The following is a 25,722-nucleotide window of genomic DNA, read 5'->3' as shown; positions in this document are numbered from 1 at the left end:
TTAACATGTTCTTGAAAGCTAACTGTCAGAAGAGGCCCAAATCTGTAATTACCGATGGAGATGCAGCGATGATAAGGGCTATCAGGAAGGTGCTTTCTGACGTGTGGCATCGTCTATGTTCATGGCATATTGAAAAGAATATGCAGAAACACCTCAACCACAAGTCATTGAAGGAGTTTAGGGTATTATTGTACTATGCCACTACACATAAGGTTTTTGAGGAGAGATGGACCGCGTTTGTGCGCAAATGGCAGACGGAGAAAACGAAAACATGGCTCCATAGGATGTACATGAAGAGGACGCTTTGGGCTGCATCATATTTGTCTGGTGGGTTTTTCCTTGGTATGTGTAGTAATCAGAGGAGTGAGAGTTTGAACTCCAGCCTGCACCTTCATCTTGACTATGGTATGATGATCGTTGACATGATTGTACACTACGAGAATTGTATTGTTCGCCTCCGTGAGAATGAAGCTTATGATGACTACACGGCCTCACAGACTCTTCCAGTAACAGTGACTGAGTGTCAGGCCATTGAGTCGTATGCTGCGAAAGCATTCACGCAGGCAAACTTTTATATGTTGCAACAAGATATGAAGAAGGTACAGGAGCTTGAGGTAATTTATAGACTGACAGGGACCGATAGTCAGAGATTTGTGGTTGCATGGAAGAATAACAGGGATCACAGATTTAATGTGGACTATACGCCAGGTAACTCGGCAGAAACTATAAAGTGCAGTTGCCGAAGTATGACTCGCAAAGGGCTTCCTTGCAAGCATATTATTCATGTTTTAAATGCACTGAACTTACTTGTGATACCCAAGTGTTGTGTCCTGCGAAGATTCTCAAAAAAAAGCACGAGCTGGACTGCCCGTGAAGTGCACCAGCGATTTGTTTGCGTGGGGTTGGTCGAGTGGTGAGGACAGAGCTAGATATAGCGAGTTGACCATCAAATCTTCAGAAGCATGTCATGTCGCATGCAGTAATCCTTTCTTATTCGACAAGTTGGCGGCGGCTCTGGATGATATTATAGCGAATAAGGACATTCAGGGAAATGAAGATGATAGTCAGCGAAGCTTCGTGAACAATAATCCATTTGAGCCTAACCGAGATCATATTCTGGTTCGTGATCTAGTAAAGGTTTCCACCAAGGGCGCACCTAAGCAGAACAGTAGAGGTCGCGGTAAGGGTGGCCCAGATGTGACAAAAAATGAGAGGCCTAAAGCATTTAACGAGAAATCTGGACGAAAATGTAGCATATGCAGCGGCTCAGGTCATAACAGGAGCACATGCAGCAAAAATGAAGAGTATGTCTATTCTTTGTTTATGTTAGTTTTGTTGTTTCATTTACGGTACATTGATTCTCATAGTTTTTTGTATGCAGCAACTGGGCTTGAAGACAGAAGTGAGGATGGTGCATCTGTTTTACTGCTTCCATTTATATGTAACTGCACGTCTTTTTGCTTTGTTTATGTTAGTTTCGTTGATTCATCTACCGTACATTGATTCTCACTTTTTTTTATTTATTCTATGCAGCAACTGGGCTTGAAGACTCAAGTGAAGACGATGCAAGTGTTTTACCTCTTCCATTTATATGAAAAACATTTGTTAAATTTATGTTAGTGTTGAGTATTTTATATGTGTGAAACAAGATTATTGCCTACAGACCGTTGTCATTTGAGACTTGTTATTTTCTGTCCACTACAATAAAATTACTGTGGTGACAATTGTTATGTTGAGACATCATTATTGTTGATATAAATATTCACTATTCATTATTTATATTATGAATTCTGCATGTATTTACTACAGTCCCGTCGGCTGTCAAATATATTAAAATAAGAGAAGTACCCTGCGAATTGTTGTTGAAAAAAAAGAAAAGAAAAACCCCGCCCGTCTCCACAACGTGTCTTATAAGCCCATCGTTATCAAGCCCAGCGGGCAACTACAACAGGCGTTTTGGAGCACGCCGTGGAAACCAGGCCCAACAGGGCAGCATCGACGGGGTAAATCGATGGGTTAATAGACCAGAGGAGTTCAATATGGCGACGGGAGCTGTGTATATAAACTGGTCGTCGTCGCCTTCGGCCGGCGAGGTGGGACTAAAGTAGCGTTAGTTTCCCTGGCGCGTCGTCTCAGCGGGGGTAACTGGGCCGGCCCATGGCGCGTTGAGCCGTCGAGAAGTCCGCGTCGTCCATTGCCTTTTTGGGCCGGCCCACGTCGCGTCTGGCTGTCTTCACGTCGCCCCGTGGCCGACGCAAGTTTAGTCCCACCTCGCCGGCCGAACGGGACGACGGCCAGCTTATATACTCAGCTCCCGTCGGCACATTGAACTCCTCTGGTTACTACCCCGTCGATGTACCGCGTCGATGCTACCCTGTTGGGCCTAGTTTACACGTTGTGTTGTGAAACCCATGTCGTAGTCGCCCGGTAGGCTTGATAACGACGGGCTTACTAAGACACGTTGTGGACGGGCGGGCAATTTTTTTACCTAAAATATTTTTTAAGCTTTTCTAAACCAAACTAACACCGAGTGTGCTGTAAACTAACTTTTTGCTAACAAAGTAACACGCAGTGTGCTGCTATAGTTTAGTGTACAAAAACTTAACGACGACACGATTACATATATGTAAATCTAAACATTACGTTTATTTTTTGTAAACTATTTTTTTGTATTTCCAAAAACAAAATCGCCGTGTTTTTTTAATAATGCGCTACCATAGTTTAGTGCACAGAAAATAAATGAGATTACATATATGTAATCGTAACATTAGTGTCAAAATAAATAGTTAGTATTAAATATTTCTTCAACAAAATATCGTGTACACATACAAACGGTAAGTACGCATATAACTATTCGGAAACAAAAAAAATCATGTAAACAAAAAAAGACTGATTATATAATATTTATGAAACAAAATATGATGTGGACATAAAAAACGTAATTAAGTGTATAATCTTTTCGGAACAAAATAGTGGCAAAATCAATAAATATGTCTATTACATAAAATTTATAAGCAAGTGCGCAAAGTGTTTGGAAAATATAGTCCTCCAGTACCACCCAATCACATGCAAAACCCCTCCGTGCCGCATCTATTTCTTCTTCTTTGATATCTGAATAACTTTGTTTTTCACTTCATCAAGCTTGTTTCTTTCCGAAAAGATAAGTTGCGCAATCATACCTCTCTCGAATCATCAATTGACCTCTAAAAAAAGTGGTGTTAGCACAGCGTTCATTGTACATCGTAGTCCAAACATGACTTGCGTACCTGTGAAAATAAGCCTGTCCATTTGTCATCATCCCAATATTGAAAGCATCGAAGGAGAAATATTCCACACGAATTCCTAGTGCATACAATTTACGAAGATTAAATATCTACTGTACATACAGGACCGACATTCTGTCAAAGTAAGAACTCACCCATCATGTTGTTTTGGCATGTCATACGTTTGAATAGGCTAATTGGAAACATCCGGATAATTCACAATTCCGGTTGCATTTGCTTCTTGGATATCTTCTGCTAGTTGTTTTCTCTAAAGATATAATAAACATGGTGGAAAGAATGTCATTCAGTGTACTGAAAAAACGAATGTTACCAAATGCACATTTGAAAGTTAAACCTACCAGGTCCTCAACGAGTTCTCTAGTAACACTGTCAAGTTTTCCGGTCATCAATGAGTCAAGAACCTGAAACTCTCTCTTCCCGCGATGCATGACGACAGTAATCCAGTGAGTGTTTTGCTTGTTTAGAGGAATGTAAGTCTGCATCACAAGGACCATAAAACACAATCAGCACATACTATCGTATGTATGTACCATGTAACCAATCAAACTTACCTTTGATTTTTTGAAATACTCGTCCTCACATCTATCCACGGGTCCATTACTATGCGACTCTGCTTCATAATCGTTACCGGCGGTCTTCTTTCCGGGTCTAATGTGAAGTAACCAATGTATCCTCCAAGTTGTCAACATGAAACGATCATCATTAACTTTGTCGACCAAATATGTTGAGTATGCATTAATTACCTATAAATAATGTGTTAGATTTAACAATGGTATTTTCGAATCAATTGTAAAAAAATATATGAAATTAACTTGCGTCGCCACTTAGCCACTCATGGTTAATAATCTGACAAGCTCTCCGCACAGTGAGACCTTCTTCCATGCTATCATTGAAAATTTCTGTTTTGGCATGTTTTTCTGAATACTCATGCGCGCGCACGTACTTGATGGACGCTTTCACCACATCATACTCATCACTAGATTTGTTAACACCACCATTTTGGAACAATTCTGTCACGCACAACTCAAATAATTATAAACGCAGATATATAAATAATTATTACGCAAGAACAATTAGAAACACAAAAAACTTACTTCCTTTCGCTGAACATTTTGCACGCTTGTTCGGTTTAGGGACCACATAAGGAGACTTGACATGTTGTGATCCTTTGCGCTTGCGCCTGCCAGTAACCTCCTCCACTTCCTCTTGTACTCCTTCAGAACCAAGCGACGCATGCGATGCGATTTCGTCCGTCCCTAAAGATGTGGCAGCTTTTTCATCTGATACTTCTGGTACTTGGATAGGATCATCCATATCACCCTTGAAACTATCCCAGTACTCAGGTGTGCAGTAAAAAGATGTGTTTCCACGAGAAGTTACATCAACACCGTCATCATCCTTTTGCACATTCTTTTTGGAAGGTGTGCGGAACCGGTCTGAATCATCTTTTTGATATACAAACTCTTTTTTCGGACGTCCACCATCGTTTGAAGACTCATTAATGCCTCCGTACAGATTCTCTTCGTCCTCTTCCAGGTTACTGGGTTTGTAGAAGACGTCGGTTTTGTTTAGTTTCTCAATCATCCTCTGCAAGAAAACATTTCATCTTAGTTCTTCAATTCAGTGATGGACATTAAAGTGACGTGCTCAAGTGTTACCTGTGCGCATAACTCTGGCAAACGAAGCATTTCCTTCCGAAGCTCATTCATCTCACTCAAAATCCGGTCCATAGTAGGCTTCTGGCTCGAAGCCTCCGAGGTACTGCCCTCTTTCCTCGTTCCAGTAACGTTAGATTTTTTACTACTAGCTTTCTTGGTTTTTTGAGCTTCTTCTTCTGCAATTTTTTTCAGCCTATACTCCTCTGTAATGTTGTCATCGATCTACAAATGCAACAAGAGAATTATACATACAAACCATATGCACACTTAACTTTATTTCATAAATGTAAAAAAACATGATTACTAGGATTACCATCCCAACACCACGACCATATTCATAGTCGTATTTGTCTCTTCTCACAGCCATATCTTCCGTCCAGTTCCTCATCAGCGGGCTCAACAATGCCAACGGATCATATTTTGGACCGGTGATTGGTTGCACCTTCTCCCAGTATAGGTACTGCAAAACACATAAACTAATTAAATTACATGTTCTTCCTTGACATTTTATAACAAAAATGTTGAAATTAATAAATACAACGTACTTGCAAAAGGGCGAGGTTCCCCTGGGGCCACTGCCTAACATGGCCGTCCTGCAGAAGCTTACCAATCTCCGACAAATAGAATCGTGAAGTGAATGCATTCCAGTTGAACTTCCTTATCAACTTAATATTTTGCACTAAGGCATAGTATTTTTTCGGAACGTATTCATGAGACACCGGTGGAATTATAGTTCCTAAGAGAACTAGAAATGTCATCCCAATAAAGTCATCATCAGTACTCTTATTCTTCACAATCTTTTCTATGAGATCATCAATCATGATCTTACCATTTTTCTTGCTAACAAAGCTAACTGGTATTTTTTTGGTTGCTTTTCTGCCAGCACCAACTAGTGGATTTTGTCAGGTGGCAGGATTTTGTTTCAAGTCACACAATTTTGAGCCTCGCTATACAGACGATAAGTTTATGGCCGGCGTCTGCACGATCGTACGTGGAGGGCCAACACCCAGCCTGCACCTTCGTTTTCCTTTTTTAGCTGATGCTAGTGTTGTTGGGGACCAAGTATCGTTTGCAGATCGTGCATGAGGTGTCGCCTGTGAAGCAATTTCGCACAATTTTTGTTTGTCGATTCTAAAGATTTAGTTGTGCCCCATATGCGCCATGAAGAGTGAGGACAACTTTTGCGAACGAACATGCATGTTTCCTTCTGATGTTCCCTTCTTTATTGTCGGCGTGTTGATCATGCATTATGCGTCGCAGATGAATTAACTGGTTCAGAAGAGGTAATACATGAGATAGAATACAATTCTAATGGAAATGAATGAAAACAATCCAGAGAAACCATCTCACCCCCGCGTTGCATCTCTCCTCCCTTGCCTCTCTCCCATTGCCATCGTCGGAGGACGCCGCCAGGATCAGCCCACACGGCAAACGGCGGCGGCGACGGGGCCTCTTCTTGCTCGATGGTGGACGCTCGTGATGGGGGAGGCTAGTCCCCCCTATTGCGCGATCCAGAGTCTGCGGCCCTGTCGCGACTCAACGAGCTTCAGCCAATAGCTTCTCTCCGGCATCCTCCTCCCAGAGGTTTCTCATCCCCATGTTCTACTTTGGTCGGGCACCCCAGTGCAATCTACATCGAGGGCATCTGGAAGCATCTCCGACGATAACGCAGTGGTGGCTCGACAGATTCTGCCCTCCCGTGACCTTACATACGTTGTACAATCCACTAATAGCTATTAGTCGGACATACTTTATGGCCAATTGTTGCACAACAGGTTTTTTGCTTTCCCTCTTCCTTGGCATGACATGTCAGATTTTATCTCTTGGAGCTACACGAAAAGTGGGATGTTTTCGGTTTGATCAGCTTAAATCGTGGAATGGGATCATTAACATGGGAGAAAACTACATGTACTAACGGTATGGGGCAGACCAGAGTTAACCCTATTTGGTGTAAGATTTGGAAGCTAGCGTGCCCGAGAAAGGTTAATTTTTCCATTTGGTGTACATGCACGCTTGTGGCCTAGAAAATACAAAGGACTTATTTCATTGTGACAAATGCAACAAAGGTTTGGATAAGGGTAGGATGGACGATATTATTAAAAGAGCATGTGAAGTCGATCATACTGGTGAGGCGGTTCTAGAGTTCTTGCTTTTACGAGATCAGAAGTTGTCTGTTATGGGTATCCAGAATCCTCATGAAATGATCGCCATTACTACTTGGTATTTCAAATAACTACACTACCAACTAATACTATTGCTTCCTCTCCAAAGGCTACAATGAAAATATTCAAAAAAAAAGGCTACAATGAAAAGGTAGGGTTGGATCCGCCCAGCCACTGGTTTTGTAAAACTTAATGTTGATGCATCCTTTTTATCAAGACTTGCTTAGGAACACCACAGGGACGGTCCTGTGGGAAGATAGCGAAAAAAAATCACTGCTATGTGGAATTGCAAAATTGACAGATGAGAGACTACCAAATTAGGTTTATCCCTTGCCCAAAGGGCGGGTTACAATCAATTTATTAACTATGACAATTTGGATGTCATTGACCCCATGAGGAATGGTCAATCTGCAAGAGGGGCAGTGACAGTTTTCAACAATTGCTATTACATTGTTTGTAATTTTCCCTTTGAATGAAATTGCAAACATGCTCATAAATGATGTAACTGTTATTTCAGATGATGTTTTAAAAAATACAAAGAAAATGGTCCTTGATAAAGGTATCGGTCTCTTCAGTCTTACTGTTGATTACTCATTTTTTAGAACTTTGCACCGGAAACTTTTCTTAGAGAGCAGTCTTACTGTGGTCCACAAATCTATTCGGTGTCAGTTTACGCATATACTATAACTTAGTCTTAGCTTGGTATAGGTAGAATATAAGATTTTCAGTTCGCCTTGGTAGTCGGAACAGATCTTGGTCAGGTTGCCACTCTGCAGAAAACTGCTACTAGTAATCAGTGTCATGATAATCATCATAGACTCCGCCACCACCCTCATCAACATAGCCTTCATAGTTGTAATCAGCATCGTGACCATAGTTGTAACTAGCATCAAATGTTTCACCATAACCGATATCCTGTTCATATTCCTCGTCAAAGTGTATGTCATCTTTGCCATTTGCTTTGCCAACTTCGTCTTCAGTCTGCACATAGACTCTCAGTAAGCATTTGAATGGCAGCAGATATACAAGTAAACAAGATATTTATTTTGATGTTGGAGCATTTACAAAAGAACATTGCATGAATTTTAGGGTACAGAAATCTATCAAGCTCCAGTGAACATAAAAGGAGAAAACATACATTGTACAATCCACTAACAGCTTCAACATTGATTTTTGACCCAAGTCCCTGCAGAAGGAGCAATGTCACACGTTAAATGCTACTAGTTCGTTTGCACACAAAGTTTAACATGTAACTATAATAGTCACACGACATATATTTTGGATGTCTATTGCTGTACAAAAGGTGCAGTACCTTCCGTTTCAACATGTTGCATGTTGCTTCTGCTGGTGTTTCAGCAGGTGTGGAGTTCTTGTCCTCCTTACGTTTCCGTTTCTACATTTAAAAAGACACCTGGCTAATCATGAACTGTACCGAAAATAGTAAAGATGTGTACACAGGACGCTTGGGCTACACTAGAAACATTTCATACCTTCGGTTGTCCCTCTCCAACAGATATACCTCTCGCTGCCAATTCAGCCGCTAAAGCTTCCTTTGCAGCTTGTTCCTGTGAAAGAGGTCAGCATATATTTACACCCTGTTGTCAGGACAAGAAACTGCCCCATTATGATAACTACCTCTCGGTATTCTTTGTTCATTTCCTCCCAGATAATCTTTTTGTTCTGTGTTTCTTCCTCGTTGTGAAGATACCCGTCAACCTGCAATTTTGCCAAATATAATAACAGGAAATCAGAATGAACGGTCATATCTCAGGCTCTAACAATATCAGAAACATCTCATGGATAAAAAATACCTCCACATCATCAATATCAGAAAGATTTTCAGGATCAGAATCAGCTTTACCATTTTCACCTAAGGGTGCAACATAACATCAGCAAGTTGATTGGCCATCAGCTTGGCAATACAAACCAAAAAGGGGAAATGACATTATTGTTGCAGAGCACTATCATATTACAGGAACCAACAAACCTTCCACTTCAGGATCGATGGGAGCTTCAAAATCATTTGCAGTTTGACTGGAACAACCTGTCGAAGATTTGCCTACACAGTTCTGTTCAAAGAAGTCAAACTGAGTCACTGGACGTACAAATGCACATCAAGCACACTGAGTGAACTATAAGGGAAACAACTAGACCTAGTGCAGATGTATTAAAGAGATCTTATACTCCCTCCGTTCCAAAATGTAGTGCGTATAGATTTTCTGAAAAGTCAAACTAAGCAAACTTTGACCAAGTTTACAGAGAAAACAATTTATATATACAATTCCAAACATATACAACATGAAAATATAACTGAGGATGTTTCAATGATATGCATTTGGTATTTTAAATGTTCATATTCTTGTCTATAAACATGGTCAAAGTTTGTAATGTTTGACTTTTGAAAAAACCTATACGCACTAGATTATGGAAGGGAGGGAGTACATGATGTTAGCGCAATACAACAAATGCCAAAGTTGAGCAATAAAATTAGATTATGCCGGTTCAAATATTCCATTAAAAGATTGCACCAAAAAGACCGCTAGTCTGGTACATTCCAGGTTTGGATGTGATGGGTATATTTTTTTCCCATCCTGCAACACCCTTTGAGCGCAACAAAAGATGGAGTACAAATATATAAATAAAGAGAAGCAGGTTCACCACTAGATGATTTGAGATGCTTGTCAGCAAAGAGTTTTGCAAGATTTTTTTTTTGATAAAAGAGAGCTTGCCTCTCCGATTTCATTTAGAGAAATCAAATGTTCACAGACTCCAGGACAGAGTTTTGCAAGATAGCAAGGAAAACTCTGAGATTACTTAGAAACCTCACTCTCAAGCTCCAAACTACGGTTCAGGAATATAATCTAGATGTAAAGATGAAACTTGAATGTTTCTTGTAACAAAAAGGAAAACAAGTCATCGATGTAACTAATAGACATCAAAAGTAGTAAAAATGGATTTGTCAGGGATGTGCAGTCAACTGATGAAAAAGAATCTTCAAATAGCTTTGGGTGAATGATGACAATAATTTAAAAGTAGTCGATAATAAGAGTGGAATTTCTTAGTTGATAATTACAGTTGAAAAAGATAGTTTCTCAGATTAATAGGGTAAGAAGCATGGGTTTAAGTATGTTCAGAAACTACTACCTTCCCAGGGCTCATGATGTTATGCTCAACATCAGAACTATGTAACTCACATAATGTTGTGTCGACTACAGAAGAATCCTTAGCTCTTTTAGCAGCAGCATGTCTTTTTTTTTCAGCTCGCTGAAAAGCTGGAGGGTCAGCACCACCCTCCAGTCCACCTGACAGCTCAGTGAACTGACCAATCAAGTCATGTCAGTAGTGAATGAAGCATAAAAACCAAGGCATTACAAACATCGTAAATGTGAGTTACATTGTAGTAGCATTCCTCGCAAAGTCCATGAGAAAAATGCTCAGCACCCTTGTGCTCACAAAGGACGTCTCCATACTTGGCTGAACATTTTGGAACCGTCTCTTCATCAGCCTTTGCCAAAAAATCTTCAATCTACCATGGGGGCATGAAGATACAAATCAGAAGTGATGGTATACTATAAATTAAGTTCTTACAAAAAAAGTTTGTACATAAAATTAATGTATGAGCTATAAATGCAGTTGACGATTTAAATGTTGAAGCCCCTCCAATATCTAATCCTGATGGGCAATTGCATTCGCATTCTATCGTAAACAGAATGGCCTTGGAGATCAGTGTCATCAATTCGCCCATGATCAGCAGGACAAATAGGTACTAGGTTTGTGCCAGAAAAGTGTCCTTTGTGACAGGGAAAGATAGGCGACAGAAAGATATTCATCAGCTATGGGATTTGACAGGTATCGGTGTCGAACAGAGGGTATGTTCACAAAGCATCCCATTTATGTTGGCATGCTATGTGATCTGCATAGAGGTCATGACAGGTAATTATATGTTTGTAGTAGATATGATAGAAGCACACAGAAATGAAAGGGAATGACAAATGGTCTAGAAGATAAATAGGAATAGCACCTAAACTGGCTATCTGAAAAGATGAAAGGAAGTAAACACATGACGTCGATTCAATGACAGCTGGATGATAGTTTAGTTACTCAATTTGAGTATGTTTGAGAACTGACGGCCTGAGTGACTTTCCCCAAATAGAACAATCAAACAATATTGCACCACTGACCATTATGGTGTGCCAACAAATTAAAATAACACTCACTAGTTTTCAGTCACCTGAAATTTTCATGTCTTTCGGTCATCAACTAACATTACACAATAATGACACAACAAACTAAAATAACGTTATTAGAAAAAGGGTCACTGACAGGCGATCTGTTCCTGTTAGATGAGGTGCATTGCTGATGGTCGTGCAGCGTCCATACTGACTGCCCACCGCAACATTGTGAAATCTCCATTGACGAGCGAAGAAAGTGCCTGTCAGCAGTATGCGGACCAGCAACCCTGGTCGACAACACTACTGGCAGCATGCCTTCGCTGATGAGTACAACATGCCTGCCTGTCAGTGATTCTCCCATCATCACTGACGGACAAGCATGTGTGCCTGTCAGTGATATCATCTCGTCAGCAGGCGGCAAATTTCCACTGAAAGTCGCTAGGGTGTCACCCGTCACTGAAAAGGCCCAAAAAAGCTCACGTACCTTTTTTTGATTGTCAAACTACGGTATAATTTTGATGGCCAAAACAGCCTACATACCTCACCCCTCGCCTCTACAAAAACTTGTTGGGAAACCCCAAGGTCCCTCATCCCCCCTCCCCCAGATTCCCTCGCATCCCCTTTCACCATCACACCACCGCATCCTCGGCTACGCCGGATCCGGAAGCATGGCGACAGCCGTCATCCTTGCCTTTACCAACTACGCAGGATATGGCGGTGCGATAGTCCTGTCCTTTCCAAGCCGCAACAAGTGGGTGGCCATGGTGTCATCAACCCTCCTCTGCAGCATCCGGTGGTGCTCCGGTCTATCCCTCTCAATTCGCCGCGGGGTGGCCATGGTGCCAGCACCCATAAGGCCAAGGCAATGACGGTTCCCACCGAATTCCAATGCGCCTCCACCGAAGCCTCCATAATCGAGCTGGCTCACCTAGCCTTGTCCTTGTTTCAGCTTTGTTGTGCCAGTCATCGAGCCATAGCTCTATTGTGGGTCCGAGCCATCGAGCCAAGGCATATGTGGTTGGCTGCCATCGAGTTAGGCATTTCTCGTGTTTCATAATAACTAATAACTTGTAAAAAAGATCTTTTGGTAGGCACCAAGTGATGATGAGCAAGTCAAAGATACGATAACCTAGCTAGATAGATCAGTATGATCTGTAGGATAGCTAGATGAAGGTAGATTAGTGCATGATTTTTCAAGACCTGCAGGATGGTAAATGGGTGACCCAGCCTCCAATATGTGCTTGCCTTGCTATGGAACTTAGGGAACAACGGAGGGGAGGTGCAATCAAGTATATCTTTGTCGGCGAGATCGATGCGCTTGAGCACTTCTCATTGTCCTGCTACATTCTTTCCTAAGTTCCACGATTAAGCACACACACCTATAAGCTGATGGGGTTGTACTCATTTATTTCGCTCCTGGAAGGGATGTTTTTGGAATATCACAGTGTAAGGAATGAAATGTATTGATGAACATATCTAAGAATTGTTTCTTAGAAGGGCAGGTCTGATCAGTACTGATGAACATATGAAATGTATTGATGGAACCTAAGGCTGTCTAGAAATTCCTTTCCCCAGACCCCATCTTGTGTGGGAGCTTTCAGCACTGGGTACACCTTTTCTTTTGTATGAAGTGTTTCTTAAGATGAATCAGTATATATGCAATGTTTGTTGTAGTGATCTATTGTGAAATGCATGTATCTATATGGAATGTGTGTTGTAGTGTATGTGGAATACAATTGTATATGAAATCTGTGCAATAATAAATTAAAAAAAATACTGAAAAACTTTTGGTAAACACACCATGACGGGCAGGCATGTTCACTGGTGAAATCACCCCGATGGGCAAACTTGGAGTGCCCGTCAATGGGACTCACCCTTTACTGACGGGTGGAGTGCTTGGATGGACGCACAACTGAAGTTTGGTGACTGAGTCCCACTGACGGGTGGAGTGCTTAGATGGACACATAACCGAAGTTTGGTTGCTGACAGGTGCCCTGCGCCCCTACCCATCAGCGGAGGGATTTAAGCGCCGATTAGTGCTGTGCCGTTCTGAAGTAGTGTAAGAGATATCTAAGTTTTTGTTCTACTTGTTTCTGTATTTGTAGGGATTAGCCTATGTTTACTTTATTGTAGCCTAGGTTAGACAACTTCTTGTCTTAGTACTTTCTAAACAGTGAGTTTATATAGGATGTAAGTAATTACTGATGAGAATGATTATATTTCAGAAAAATGCAAGTCATTTGATAATAGTCAACCCACATTTGGCTATTCATGGGGAGCACATACATACCGTTAAGCTACCAGAATCTGTATTTTCAAACTCTACTAAGCGCTTAGATAGCGTTGCCTCACAGACATGCACAACAGCAGCCTGAAAAAGATAAAACATAATTAGTGCCATTTCATATTTGAACCTACATTACACACATATGGTGCTTCCTACCTTTCAATGCTACCAACACCACAACGTCACAAAAAACTGGGATACATTTTGACAACATTAACAAAAGATGCACCTACCAAGTAACAAGATCTCAAAATTCGAGGAACATTTGAGAAATAGAAAAAGACAATTTTTTCCTTAGAAGACATGTATTGTCAATGCTGAAAATATGTTTCAGAAATTTCTACATTATTTGTGGTGCCATGCTCGCTGGTTGCACATGAAGTAGCAAATGGATAGGACGCACCATAGGCTCTCAATAGTGCTGCATATGCAATAAATACTACTCCCTCTGTAAACTAATATAAGACGTTTTAGATCACCACTACTTTATAGCTAGTACATAACTACAAAGGAAAGACGTTCTGGATACAACTCTTGTGTAAGTAGATCCATCTGGACCCTGCAAAAAAAAAAGTAGATCCATCTGGAGCATCTGGGCTTACAATATCTGCCTTGGTGTAATCATATCCGTGAGAAAGTGCCGCGATATATAATGCTGCACCACATAAACCACTTGGCTTCCTCCCAGTCTGCTAAGACAAGACAAGCTATTACCAGCTTACAAAAGAACGAAAATAAGAAACTAGAATGACAAAGATACTAGCCTGCATCCAGTCTCGCTTCATGCTAGCTACAATGCGTAAAGCTGTGTCCGAGACAGCATTGTCCCTTTTTCCCAGTAAACCTACATGTTACCAATAATAGAGAAAAATCATAAAAATAATAATAGCATGTTGATTCTCTTTGCTAACTAATGTAGTTGTCCTTCTAGCCTTCCATATGAAAGCTATGCTTGGCAAAACTAGAAATCTTGACCGCAAAAATAGATCCCATGATTTATGTACACATTATTTTGAATATGTTGTCTTCCAAGAGTTTAAAATTGATAGCATTGATGATAAACAGTTTTTATACTTCCCGGAAAAAGGCACACTCATTTATATGTTCAAGTATTCAATGCAAAAGAAGCAAACATCTAGACTTCATAACCTTGCTCCCTTAAGTTCTCCCATGGGCTAATTTTTCCATGCTTGCCGAGTGCTGACGCAATAAGGATTCAAGAAATCTAAACATGTCTGAAATCTCATACAACGAAAGGTAAGGGTCAACCATCCTGGCATAAACCACAAAGAACTACCTTATCACAACAGAAACAGAAAAGGAACGTGAAGAATTGTGAATGCTCTGACAATCCTTGATGTAAATAAGTATCTTGTACGGAGGGAGTATGTAAGTAGAAGCATTCTGTATATTTATTATATAACAAATGCACATGTATGTCAACTTACGTTCAGTAAAACGATGGATGAAAAGGCTAGGATCTACAAGCTTTTGAACAATTGGGTGTTCTCCGAGTAACAAAACCTGGCAAAGCTGCAGAAAAACACCACCTAGGACATAACTGAAACATAAATCAAGATGAGCCCTTTCAGTGAGGGGTGCAAGATAGAGGGCATGAGAGTGCGAGTACTTACACACTTATTTGCAAATGGTCTGAGAAATCAATAAGAAGATAAGGTTTTTCACCTCGCCTGAAAAAACAATATTTAAAATATGCGCACTTCCTTGATGATACCAAAAGGACAATCAATGTACAGGGAAACACCAACACAAGCATAAAAGGACAACAGATTTCAGAGACAGGAAAAAACAAAAGAAAGCAGAAAAAAGATTGTTTTTAGGACAGCAATAAACACTGAAACATAAGCATGTAGTGTGCCTTCTATTGGACGTGACCTAAGTCTACAAGGCACCACTTTGACTGCTAATTTCTATCACAAAAAAATTGTTAATTAGAATCATATAAAGCATATATACTACAAAAGTGCATTTCCTGATGAATCTATTGGAAACAGTTTCATGTGGATAGGGTAGATACCTAGCATCTTAGATAATGATGGTCAAAGTAAAAAATGACTTAACCAGTATAGATGAGACTTGCCTAGAAATTGCAGTTTGTAACGTAACAAACTAGAAACAATAGTTGGCGATTCCTAAACATTAGAAGAAAATAGCAAGTGTGTGAACCTAGCAGAATTTTGCATGCATATTTCTGGAGAAGATTAGAAGTCTTGTAGTTTACACACTTGAAGTCTTGCCATTTTGGTTTTATTTCTTGCTCTTTGATGAACCTCACAAGTCCAAGGCACAATATGGCATTCTATTGCATTTTGAAAACTACTATAAAGGCACACTTCTGCAGGTTTTCACTACAAACTTAAGGGCATCCTTGGTTTGAAAGCCAATATTTGGCAATAGCAACTTTTTCGAGGTTGGCAAGGCAATTTGGTAGCAACTTTTTTGGCCTTACCCAAACATTGCCAAGCCAAATTCTGGCATCAAACAAAGCAGACATAAATGAACCCCAGCAGAGGCCATATCCTAACAAATACAACACAGAATACTAAAAGGCCCACCCATAAGTGCAAAGGGAGAAGGTCATGTTTGAACAAGAAATAAGCCCAATGTATAGGAAGGCTTTCAACATACTCCCTCCGTCCCAAAATAAGTGTCTCAACCTTAGTACAACTTTGTACGTACTAAAGTTAGTACAAAATTGAGACACTTATTTTAGGACAGAGGGAGTAGTTAAAAAAGCACGCCTAGCGCATAAGCGTGCGCTTTGGTCGGAAAAGCGCAAGGCGGGCAAAACGCACAATTAACGCCTATTGTTTTTTAACTATGTTTTCAATACAGCAAGGGAGTAATTACGTGACAGCTTACCGGCAGGCAATGTAAAGACAAGCGGCTGCAACGTGACTTGTTCGACGTCCCTTAGTAAAGTCATTATCAAGAGCTAGCTACATTTAAATGAATAAATATCAGCATTGGAAAATAACCTGCCATTTTTGGAAGGACAATGTTTGTGTGATAACAAAGATTCATACTTTATAAAAGTTATGAGCAGTGCAAATGATATCATCTCCACCGCTCACATGCAAACCATGGACAATCTGCCAAATCTCATCTCTCCCTGGTGAAATAAAGCACATCATAAATCCTAAGTGTGCATAATGAGATAAGATAGAAGAAATGCAATGAAAGAGATGCCTTTTGCTTCAGTTCTTTCACGGGATATAGAACAGCCACTCCCAACGCCTTCAATTATTTTTCCAGCCATTTCGCTCTATTCACATTCAAAACAAATCAACCAACAGTTACACATCCAAACAAAGAAACCAAATATAAATAATAATAATAATAACCTAGTAATAATAATAATAATAATAATAATAATAATAGTAATAAAGGGAGCAATGCTTCTGCCCGTCCGTCATGATTTTTGCAGAAAACCCCCTGTTTTTTGAAATCAACGCGCAGTCCTATTTTAAGTGTGAGAAAATGATTCGCCCTTTTTTTAGAAACCCCCTGATCTTTTGGTTAATTCACCCAGGGTCCTATTTTAAGGGAGAAAAATGATTTGCTTTTTTCAGAAAACCCCCTGATCTTTTGGTTAAGCAACCCATGGTCCATCTATTATTTTTGGGCAGATTCAAATGCTTTAAAAAAATATCCATACCTTTTAAACCCTAACTCCAATTTTGACATGTTATATATGGAAATTGATTAGAAAAATGTGCAGAATCTGAATATGATATTGTTTTACCTGTTAAACATTTTAAAAATACTATTGAGGGTGCAACCTTAATCAATAGCGCATGATCTGTCTTTCTTTCATACCAGTATAGATTCTGATTGGAAATCAACACCTCAGCAAAATCAGTTTGGAGAAGAAAAAAATCATCCATAACCATGCATGCACACCTTGGCAAACCCTCCAGGTGAAAAAAAAAACAAATTTCTCATCTTATGCAGAGAGGGAGAGAGACCTTAGAATTGACCAAATTCAAACGCATTATGATTAATTGAGCACTGAAGCCACTGTCTACAAGGGTGGGAATGAGGATAAAAGACAACACAGATGGGATGCATGTGGTCCTATTGGGGTCTTCAGTCATGGTTATTGTGTTAGGGACGTGTGGTATTTTTTTCCCCCGTTGCAACACACGGGCTCTTTTGCTAGTATAAATAAAGCGCGGCACCAAGACCAACCTGTCCCGAGGAGTTCTTGACAAAAGTAGGCCCAACCTCAAAAATGTGCTCATCAAAAACCTTCCCGCACATTCCACAACATCTGACAACCAACATGGCAAAGAGCATAAGAAAAAGATGAAAAAAATGTTTAAGCTGTGTTCACAGGAATCAACTGAGAAAAATTAATACTCCCTCCGTCCAGAATCGCAATCATAAGTATGTACTACCTCCGTCTCAAAATATAAGACATTTTTGTAGGCTAAACTAAACCTCTTATATTCCGAGACGGGGGTAGTATTTCTTAATATGAGTCCAATGATATCAATTTGATGTCACATGGTTGGTCAACACTTTCTTTTAACAAATCAAAGCATGCCTTCATTTTGAAACGGAGGGACTAGATAAATACGGCCAAGTTATAACAGCGGTACCCACTGGTTTTGGCATTTTGCATGCAATTATTAGAAGAAAAAGTGCAAGAGCAGGAAATGAAGGTCTCACGTGATCCCGTTGTCAGGGTCCTGTATATACGGGCAGTCATCCTGACAGTGATAACAGAACACCATTGCTGAAGAGAAGTTGAGTGCCGAGGATGATCCAACTCAGATCAGCCTGCGAAAGTTCATTGTATGATTCTGTTAGTTCCAAGCATACACGATACTCTGCAGAGTGGGTGCAAAAATGCAAGCACGGATAGCACACTCTGATTCTCACTATTTTTTCTGTCCAGTTCCAGTCCAAATAACACAATTTACCATTTAAACATTTAGAGTTAACATGTAAGGGTTGCCTACTTCTCTGTGGTGTGTGCTTATCTCTGGTTGCCAAACAGGGGAGTCATGGGCTCTATTATGTGGGTATAATCTCTTTTTGGGAACATAGCACACGACCTTTCTATTCCAGTCCAATTATAAATATCAAAATGTGCAAGTAAAAAATCTGGTTTTTGAGCACTCAATTTTCCATTCAAGAAGAGCACTTAAAAAAAAGTTTCAACTCATGACATTAAACTCATCGAAAGAGGCAAAACAAAATAGGCACTCACTTTCAGAGTGATATTATTTAAGAACACGACAACTTGCTCCTCAATACTAGTATCATTTATATTGTCCCGGAGGCGGAGCAAACATGGTTCTCAGAAATATATTGGAGAAAAAGGGCAAGTTGTTTCATTCTTTTAAAATTCATCATTTAAATAGCCAATGCTCTTACTACCCCACTCCACAACTGGGGCCTAGGCGATAGGTACCTGTACCCTCATTTTCTTATTCTAGACCGGATCACCAGACATACAAGGCATCCAATGCAGTAGCCCAAAACAGCATAATGTTTTTCCTTTCTAATCATCCTATGCCCATCTACCAACGCATAGGTGACAAATACAGGGTACAGACTGAGATTTGCATCTTGAAGTTCCAGAAACTGCGAGGTCACTGAAAAACAGTCCTAACTTCAGATTATCTTATCTTTTCTTTTCTTTTGAGGGGTCAGATTCCTAATCTTCCTGGTATATATACAACCAACAAGGGCTGCAAATTTGACCCCCAAAAAAACAACTCAAGGCAAAGGAAATAGGGTGCCCAAACCAATTTCATCCCAACTAAAGCTGCCCGATCAACATGCCCAAACAAAGGTAGGCATTCTATGCAAGCAAAATCCGTCCGTAAACGACCGCGACCGATCCCACAAAGCTCAAACTTCTAGGGTTTAGGGTTCACGACGTGCGGATTTTTCGGGTCCCATACCTTTCGTCGGCGAGGGGAACAGGCCCGAGCAGCAGGGGGGGGCTAAGGAGGGGCCGAGGAAGCACAGGCGAGCCAGAGAGAGGGGGCGAGGCGAGCGGGCACGGAATGCGCTAGCAGTACCTCTCCCTCGCGCAGGCGGCGGCGCGATCGATCGGGGCGTAGGCGTCCGGCGGCGGCGGCGGGGGTCCCGGGTCCGGGTTCGAGCCGTCGTCCTTTTGATCGATCAGCGCCCAAATCTCCGGGTACCGCTTGGGGTTACGGAGATCTAGGGACGAACCGTTGCCACGTTTAATACTACGAGACGAGGAGATCCCAAAGGGTTACGGAAAGCTGGGCCTCCTGTTGCGCGACCGAACCGCCACGCTCCGTCCATGCTCCGCCGCCTCTCGCGCTGCTTCGGGGGCACGTCCCACCCACGTCGGCGCGTCGCAGCTCTGCAGCAGCAGCACCAGCAGCTCGTCGCGCACAAGGAGCCGCCGCCGGCGGCGGGTCCTCCGTTGCGCGGATCGCCGGTTGCGAGGCCGGGGAGCTCGGGCATGCCGGACGCGACGGCGGCGGTGGGGGTTGAGCCGGCCGGATCCAGCGGCAAGAACGCGTGTGCTCTGGGCTCCGCTGAAGATCGGTCAGTTTTTCTGACCCTGTGACTTCAGTGCCCACCAAAGATGATTGCAACATTACTTGCTTGCATCAACATCAAATCATTATATCCAACTCAAAAGAACACCAAATCATTTATTGTCCGCCTCCTTACAGGCATAATTTGCGAACAGAAAACTTCAGTTTCAAACAAGATTGTGCATTTACAAGACTTCAGTTTAACAGCGATCTTCCAACGGTAGTTCTCTGATGATTTTAGAGCAACTCTAGTAGAGCCGCCATATGTTTAGTCTTCAAAACACTCCAAATTTTATCCGGCTCTCTCTCTCTCTCTCTAAAATATCCCAACGACATTAATTTCTTTCCGCAAATCAAAGGAGATCATCCCATCAACCATTGTACTACTGTACTCCACAATGCATCCTCAGATTTGAAAAACATTACAGAGATTTTGGAAGATTTTGCATTTATGGTTTCCTATCTTTCCTAGCGAGCTTGTTCGGGGACGAGTGCAGAGAGCAGGCAGGCTCTCGGCCCGTTGCTTGCTGACGAAGGACGCCTGAAACGACATCGGTCAGAACTCAGACGCGTCTTTGACTGGGTCGGTCGAGCCCGAGTTAATGGGGTCCGACCGAGGTCGCGGCTCGCCGGTCTCGGTCGCCCAACGCAGCCAGGGAGACGGCTCGACTTCCGATGACGCGAGTGAGCGCGTCTGCACACACCCCGATAGCCCTCCCTCGGCAGCGAGGCCGTCCACTTCAAGCCGCCTCCTCGTCAATCGGCACGCTTCTTCCTCGATACGATACGACACCCACCGCGCGCGCGTTGGGCTCCCACTCCTCCTCCTCCCGCCGCCGGCCCTAGCTGCCTGCATTCCCCGATCGATCGCGGCCGACGCGCTCCTCAGCCAGCCAGCTAGCTCGCCTTCCCGCCGCCGGCGGCGGCGATTCGATTCCCGACCGCTGCAGCCTGCAGGAGTACGCGCCGGTGCTTTCCAGCTCCCACGCCTGATCGCCGGCCACAGGTAGCATCCACCCCTACGCTCTACACGGTTGTTAGTACTGAAGCTGCTGGATTCGATCGCGTAGACCGTCAAAATGTGGTCGGCGCTGGCCATTGTGTAAGTGTAGGGCGTGTTCTTCGTTGGTGTCGGTGCGTGCACGCCAGATGTCCGGCGATATGCTTGCAAGGGGTCGGTCTGCATTGCATGCCCGGTTGCGTTGAAAATCAGTATGTATGTTTTCCGTGGAGTAGTAGTGTAGTAGATCCTATACATTTGAGCGAGGGGTATTTCTGTGGACTTGACCCGTAATTTCGAAACAAATGCCAGGGTGTAGCCAAATTTCATACCGTTTGGCAGCGAGAAATGTCGTGGATACCAAACTGAGATGGCGGTCTCTAAAATCTTGTGCAATGTGGTCAAGTATGTCTAAATGCACTATCATAATGCCTCTGTGTTGCTACAGAGCAGCAAAACTGATAGTGTTGGACTAGTGGTGCACAACAGTCAACACACTTGTTAAGACATGACATCGTAAAAGGTAGTGTACCATAACCATGTACTTGTTCAACCAATGGCGCATGACATGTCCGGATTTTGAATTTAAAAGTTAGGACAATGGGGTTGGGGATTAGCAGCGGCTGGGAAAAAGTCGATTGTCACATTGACTGTCTAGTTCGGGTTGACTTGAGTACGTACTGCCGTGTACTTGTATAATATTTTCCCATTCAAAACGTGTCAGTGGCGTTGCTTGCTAGTTTGACCAAGTTGTGTGTAGCGGTAGGTTCGTGGTCAGAGATTCCACAATTGCTTTACTTGTAATTGTTTTGCTTGTGATTCTTTTAAAAATAAATGAAGAGCGTCTAGTGGGTCCTAGATGAATGAGCAAGATTGAGGTGGTGTTTGTTTCTCTAGTCCTAGGACTTTTTCTAGTCCCTAGGACTTTTTGAAAAAGACTCTCAAGGAGGTGCTTCTAAGGACTTTTAGCAAAAAGTCCCACCCTGTTTGGTTTGCTAGGGACTTTTTCTAGTCCCTACACCAAAAAGTCCCTGGAAACAAACACCCCCTGAGATAGAGTGGCACAGTGAACTCGCCACCATTATCACCAACCCAAATTGGTAAGTTAGTAAACTTTAAAAAACGAAGAGTGTTTAGCGGGTCCTTGATGAAGGAGCGAAATTGGGATAGAGTGAGACAGTGAATTCACCATCACAAACCCAAATTTATAAGATAGTACTGTAGATGATAGGCATTATCCCTTGTTTATCAAGTGTAGAGGCATATTCAACGTAGGAGTCATCACGTGCACATTCAACTGTTCGATGATATGCTTGCGAGGGGTTAGTCTGCATGCCCGGCTGTGTTTCAAGAATCAAATCTAACATTGCATATAGCGAGCATATTTGAATGAAGGGCATTCTTTTGGAGTTTGGGTAATCCAATCACTTCCGGGTTTTTTTAATGGCATGGTTAACCCAAAGTTATAGGTATCATCACATTTAACAATGCCTAACCAGCAACAACAAAAATCCTGGTTCAACTAGATTGAAATCGCGATTTCAGCTATAAATCCTGGCCAATGTAGTAAGCTTTTTAAATATGTTTATCATTCGTAACGAATACACGGCCCATGATGGAGTTTACTCTTTTGTTGAATGTTCTATCTCACGTATTTCATATTCATTTGATTAAGAATATCATGATGGATGGCTGATGATTTGAGTTACTTGATTGCTACTACTGCTCCTCATCTGTAGTGGTAACAAGAATTTTTCATCTTTATTGCATATAACTGGCTTAACAACAATGTTGGATGTGTTTTTCATTTGTACACCATGTCACTACGAATCTGCATTTGCTCCTGCAGGATGGATGATGATTTTGCTGCAGCCGAAGCTGAGCAGCTTGAAGAGGTCCTCCGACTCTCGGCTCAGTCCACGACGATGGCATGTGCGGTTTGCAGACTGATGACAGTATCACTGGAAGCATCATGGAAACCTGAGAATTGTGATCATGTCATCTGTATTGACTGCTTCGCCAAATACACAACAGAGACAGTGGCCACAGAGATGCCAAAGTGCCCGGTTGCTTCTTGCGAATATCATGTCGATCCAGAGATACATGAATTTATGGAAGTAGACGATGATGGCAGCCTGATCGCAATCAAAGAGATCGATGATGGCAAAGGGAAGGAACATCCCTATAATGGGCTGCAAGAATCCGGCCAAGGTTCCGGCCGCGGCACGATGATGTGTGCAGTTTGCAGGCTGATGATCGTATCGCTGGAAGCGTCGTGGAAACCTGAAAACTGTGATCATATCATCTGCATCACCTGCTTTGCCAGATACACAACCGAGAGTACGGCCACCGAGATGCCCAAGTGTCCGATTACTTCTTGCGATTCTCTGTTGAAGCCAGACACACCACAAGTGATCAATACGGACGATGATGGTGATGCTGGCAGCTCGTCATCGACCAGAGTGGTAGACAAAGGCAAGCAACCGTGCAACGCCGTGCTGCAAGAGCTCGGCCAATGTTCCAGCGGCACGACGATTGCCAACGACTTCTACTGCACCATCTGCATGGAGGAAGTGCCTGCCATAGAATGCTTCCCGGTGGACGGGTGCACGCACGCGTTCTGCGTCAGCTGCGTGAGGCAGTACATTGCGGCGAAGGTGGAAGAGAACGTGCTGCCCATCAGATGCCCCGACCCGGGCTGCAAGGACGGCACGCTCCAGCCGGAGGCGTGCCGGGACGTGATCCCGACGCCGCTGTTCCAGCGGTGGGGCGCCGCGCTCTGCGACATGGCGCTCGAGGGGCTCAAGTTCTACTGCCCCTTCAACGACTGCTCGACGCTGCTGGTCGACGACCACCAGGACGGGGACGCGGCGATAAGGGACGTGGAGTGCCCCCACTGCTCCCGCATGTTCTGCGCCCAGTGCAAGGTGCCGTGGCACGACGGCGTCGACTGCGCCGAGTTCCAGCGGCTCGGCAAGGACGAGCGCGGGCGGGAGGACCTGCTGCTGAGGAAGGTCGCGCAGGAGAGCAAGTGGCGGAGGTGCGCCAAGTGCAAGATGTACGTCGAGAGGGTGGAAGGCTGCGTGTACATTGTCTGCAGGTGCGCGCTGTGTTAGCTTTCACTAGCTGGATCTGCTGTACACCAACAATTATTTGCATGTCCATGACGAGATGTTCTTGTTTCCTTGGGTTTGCAGGTGCGGCCACCACTTCTGCTACCTGTGCGGCTCCGCGATGGTGAAGGGCAACCATCGTTGCAGCAAGTGCAAGCGTACGTGGTGATCGGTGAATGGTCTGCAGATGCCCGGCGCTACTTCAGGGAAGCAAGTTCATCATGTCAGTACTCTCGATTGGGTTAAAAGCTGGACAATAGCCTACTTGGGTATTACTACTGATTTAGTTAGCATTAATTAGCTCGTGCAGCTCTGATGCCATTGCTAATGTTAGTGGACATCAGAAGTTGCAACTATATGAGCTCCATTAGTAAACATCACTATTCTAATCCGAAAAAAGGTTTCCCCCCGCTTTAGATTATAAAGCAACCAACATCCACAACCAAGCCATCGATACAAACGCACACCACACACACCCAAGACGAGATACAAGGATGCCGGGCACCGACACACACCCTCAACGACTACCACGCCCCCACAGGATGCCCGATGAACCGGGAAGAAGTGTGACGGACCACGCCGGACCGAGGGCTCCAAGACGATGCCTCCAAGAAGGGGTACGACCACGGAATGTCGCCACCGTCCGATCCGAAGATCAAGCTTTCACTCGGAGCTAGAAGGAAGGAGAAGGAGCACCACGACGAAGCCTGCAGGGAGGAACACGACGTCCGCGGACGCCATCATCGTCGGCCAGAGCGCGTACTGGGCAAGTGATGTACTCCGGTGCTTCAACTCTTCCGTCGCCTCCCCGGTCCGACAGCCACCCGCAGCTATGCCACCCGAGCGGCCATAGATGCCCGCCCGCATCCGAGCCGCGCAGTCCGTCCACGACCGCCGCGTCTCCCACCGCCAGGGCCGCCGCCCTGCCACCAGACCACCACGAGAACTCCCAAAGGACACGACTTTGACCAGATCCACGCCCCCAACCGCCTCCTGGAGTCGCCGGCGGGCGCTGCCTCGAGACGAACCGCGACATGACGCTGCCCGGGGGAAGGGGGAGGTGGGGGAACGGCCAATGGCCAAAGACGCTCATCCCCCAACCAGCCTCCCCCCCGAAACCACCTGTTTCGCCCCCGAAGCCGAAGGTCCGGACCCGCCGGAGAGCAGCCACCGCCACCCGAAGTCGAGGAAGACGGATGAGATGGCAGATCTGCCGCCGCCGGAGCCATGGGAGGCCATCAGGGAGGTCTTCCCGCGCCGAGCTCCGCCGTCCAGCCGCAAGGGCCCGACTGGACGGGGGCGCCCACCACCACCGCTGCCGCGCCGCCCCTCCACCAGAGAGCCGCGGCGAGAGGTGCCGCCCGCGACCCGGTCGCACACGACCCGCAGCGCTAGGGGGGGCTCGCCGAAGCTGCCGAGAAGCAACCGCCGCCTAAACCCGCCCGCCGGCCTGCACCACCCCGCGCCTTGCCGCCCATCACACAGCCGCCAC

General features: G+C 43.7%; 2 protein-coding genes and 1 long non-coding RNA gene across 4 annotated transcripts; 1 reads left to right on the top strand and 2 right to left on the bottom strand.

The window, feature by feature from the left end:
- Nucleotides 1-5,074: 5,074 nt before the first annotated feature.
- LOC119305625 lies at nt 5,075-5,559 on the bottom strand. The gene is made up of 3 exons (XR_005148725.1): nt 5,488-5,559; nt 5,256-5,402; nt 5,075-5,164 (listed from the first exon to the last, which is right to left on the bottom strand). It is a non-coding gene; the product is annotated as an uncharacterized LOC119305625 (long non-coding RNA).
- A 1,995-nt stretch (nt 5,560-7,554) lies between these two features.
- Nucleotides 7,555-19,761, bottom strand: LOC119309675 (transcription factor IIIB 90 kDa subunit-like). Of its 2 annotated transcripts, none has more exons than XM_037585631.1 (20): nt 19,623-19,761; nt 18,259-18,369; nt 17,776-17,857; nt 16,774-16,849; nt 16,611-16,696; nt 16,447-16,523; nt 15,198-15,254; nt 15,012-15,124; nt 14,328-14,407; nt 14,166-14,252; nt 13,567-13,647; nt 10,499-10,630; nt 10,249-10,422; nt 9,092-9,173; nt 8,916-8,974; nt 8,740-8,820; nt 8,595-8,669; nt 8,417-8,497; nt 8,243-8,290; nt 7,555-8,085 (listed from the first exon to the last, which is right to left on the bottom strand). In XM_037585631.1, the coding sequence occupies exons 2-20, from the start codon at nt 18,321-18,323 to the stop codon at nt 7,891-7,893; spliced, it is 1,731 nt and encodes a 576-aa protein (XP_037441528.1). In that variant the 5' UTR covers nt 18,324-18,369; nt 19,623-19,761; the 3' UTR covers nt 7,555-7,890. The 2 variants fall into 2 exon arrangements, with proteins under 2 accessions (XP_037441528.1, XP_037441529.1); XM_037585632.1 differs by lacking the exon at nt 19,623-19,761 and adding an exon at nt 19,503-19,585.
- A 1,206-nt stretch (nt 19,762-20,967) lies between these two features.
- Nucleotides 20,968-24,758, top strand: LOC119305624 (E3 ubiquitin-protein ligase RNF19B-like). Its single transcript, XM_037582100.1, has 3 exons — nt 20,968-21,123; nt 22,967-24,217; nt 24,315-24,758. Exons 2-3 carry the CDS (start codon nt 22,968-22,970, stop codon nt 24,397-24,399), a joined length of 1,335 nt encoding a protein of 444 aa, XP_037437997.1. The 5' UTR covers nt 20,968-21,123; nt 22,967; the 3' UTR covers nt 24,400-24,758.
- The last annotated feature ends 964 nt before the right edge of the window (nt 24,759-25,722 follow it).

The sequence above is a fragment of the Triticum dicoccoides genome, chromosome 5B (assembly GCF_002162155.2).
Source record: "Triticum dicoccoides isolate Atlit2015 ecotype Zavitan chromosome 5B, WEW_v2.0, whole genome shotgun sequence".
Lineage (NCBI taxonomy): Eukaryota > Viridiplantae > Streptophyta > Magnoliopsida > Poales > Poaceae > Triticum > Triticum dicoccoides.
This window is presented reverse-complemented; position numbering and strand designations above follow the sequence as displayed.

Bases quoted from the DNA above. Each gene is read 5' to 3' on its own strand.
- LOC119309675 (XM_037585631.1), bottom strand. From the start codon at position 18,323: ATGGTGTTCTGTTATCACTGTCAGGATGACTGCCCGTATATACAGGAC. The intron at 10,631-13,566 runs GTATGTATGTGC...CCCCCATGGTAG, and splicing joins CAGATTCTGGTAGCTTAACG to ATTGAAGATTTTTTGGCAAA. The intron at 8,821-8,915 runs GTATTTTTTATC...GCAAAATTGCAG, and splicing joins CTGATATTGATGATGTGGAG to GTTGACGGGTATCTTCACAA.
- LOC119305624 (XM_037582100.1), top strand. From the start codon at position 22,968: ATGGATGATGATTTTGCTGCAGCCGAAGCTGAGCAGCTTGAAGAGGTC. The intron at 24,218-24,314 runs GTGCGCGCTGTG...TTGGGTTTGCAG, and splicing joins TGCGTGTACATTGTCTGCAG to GTGCGGCCACCACTTCTGCT.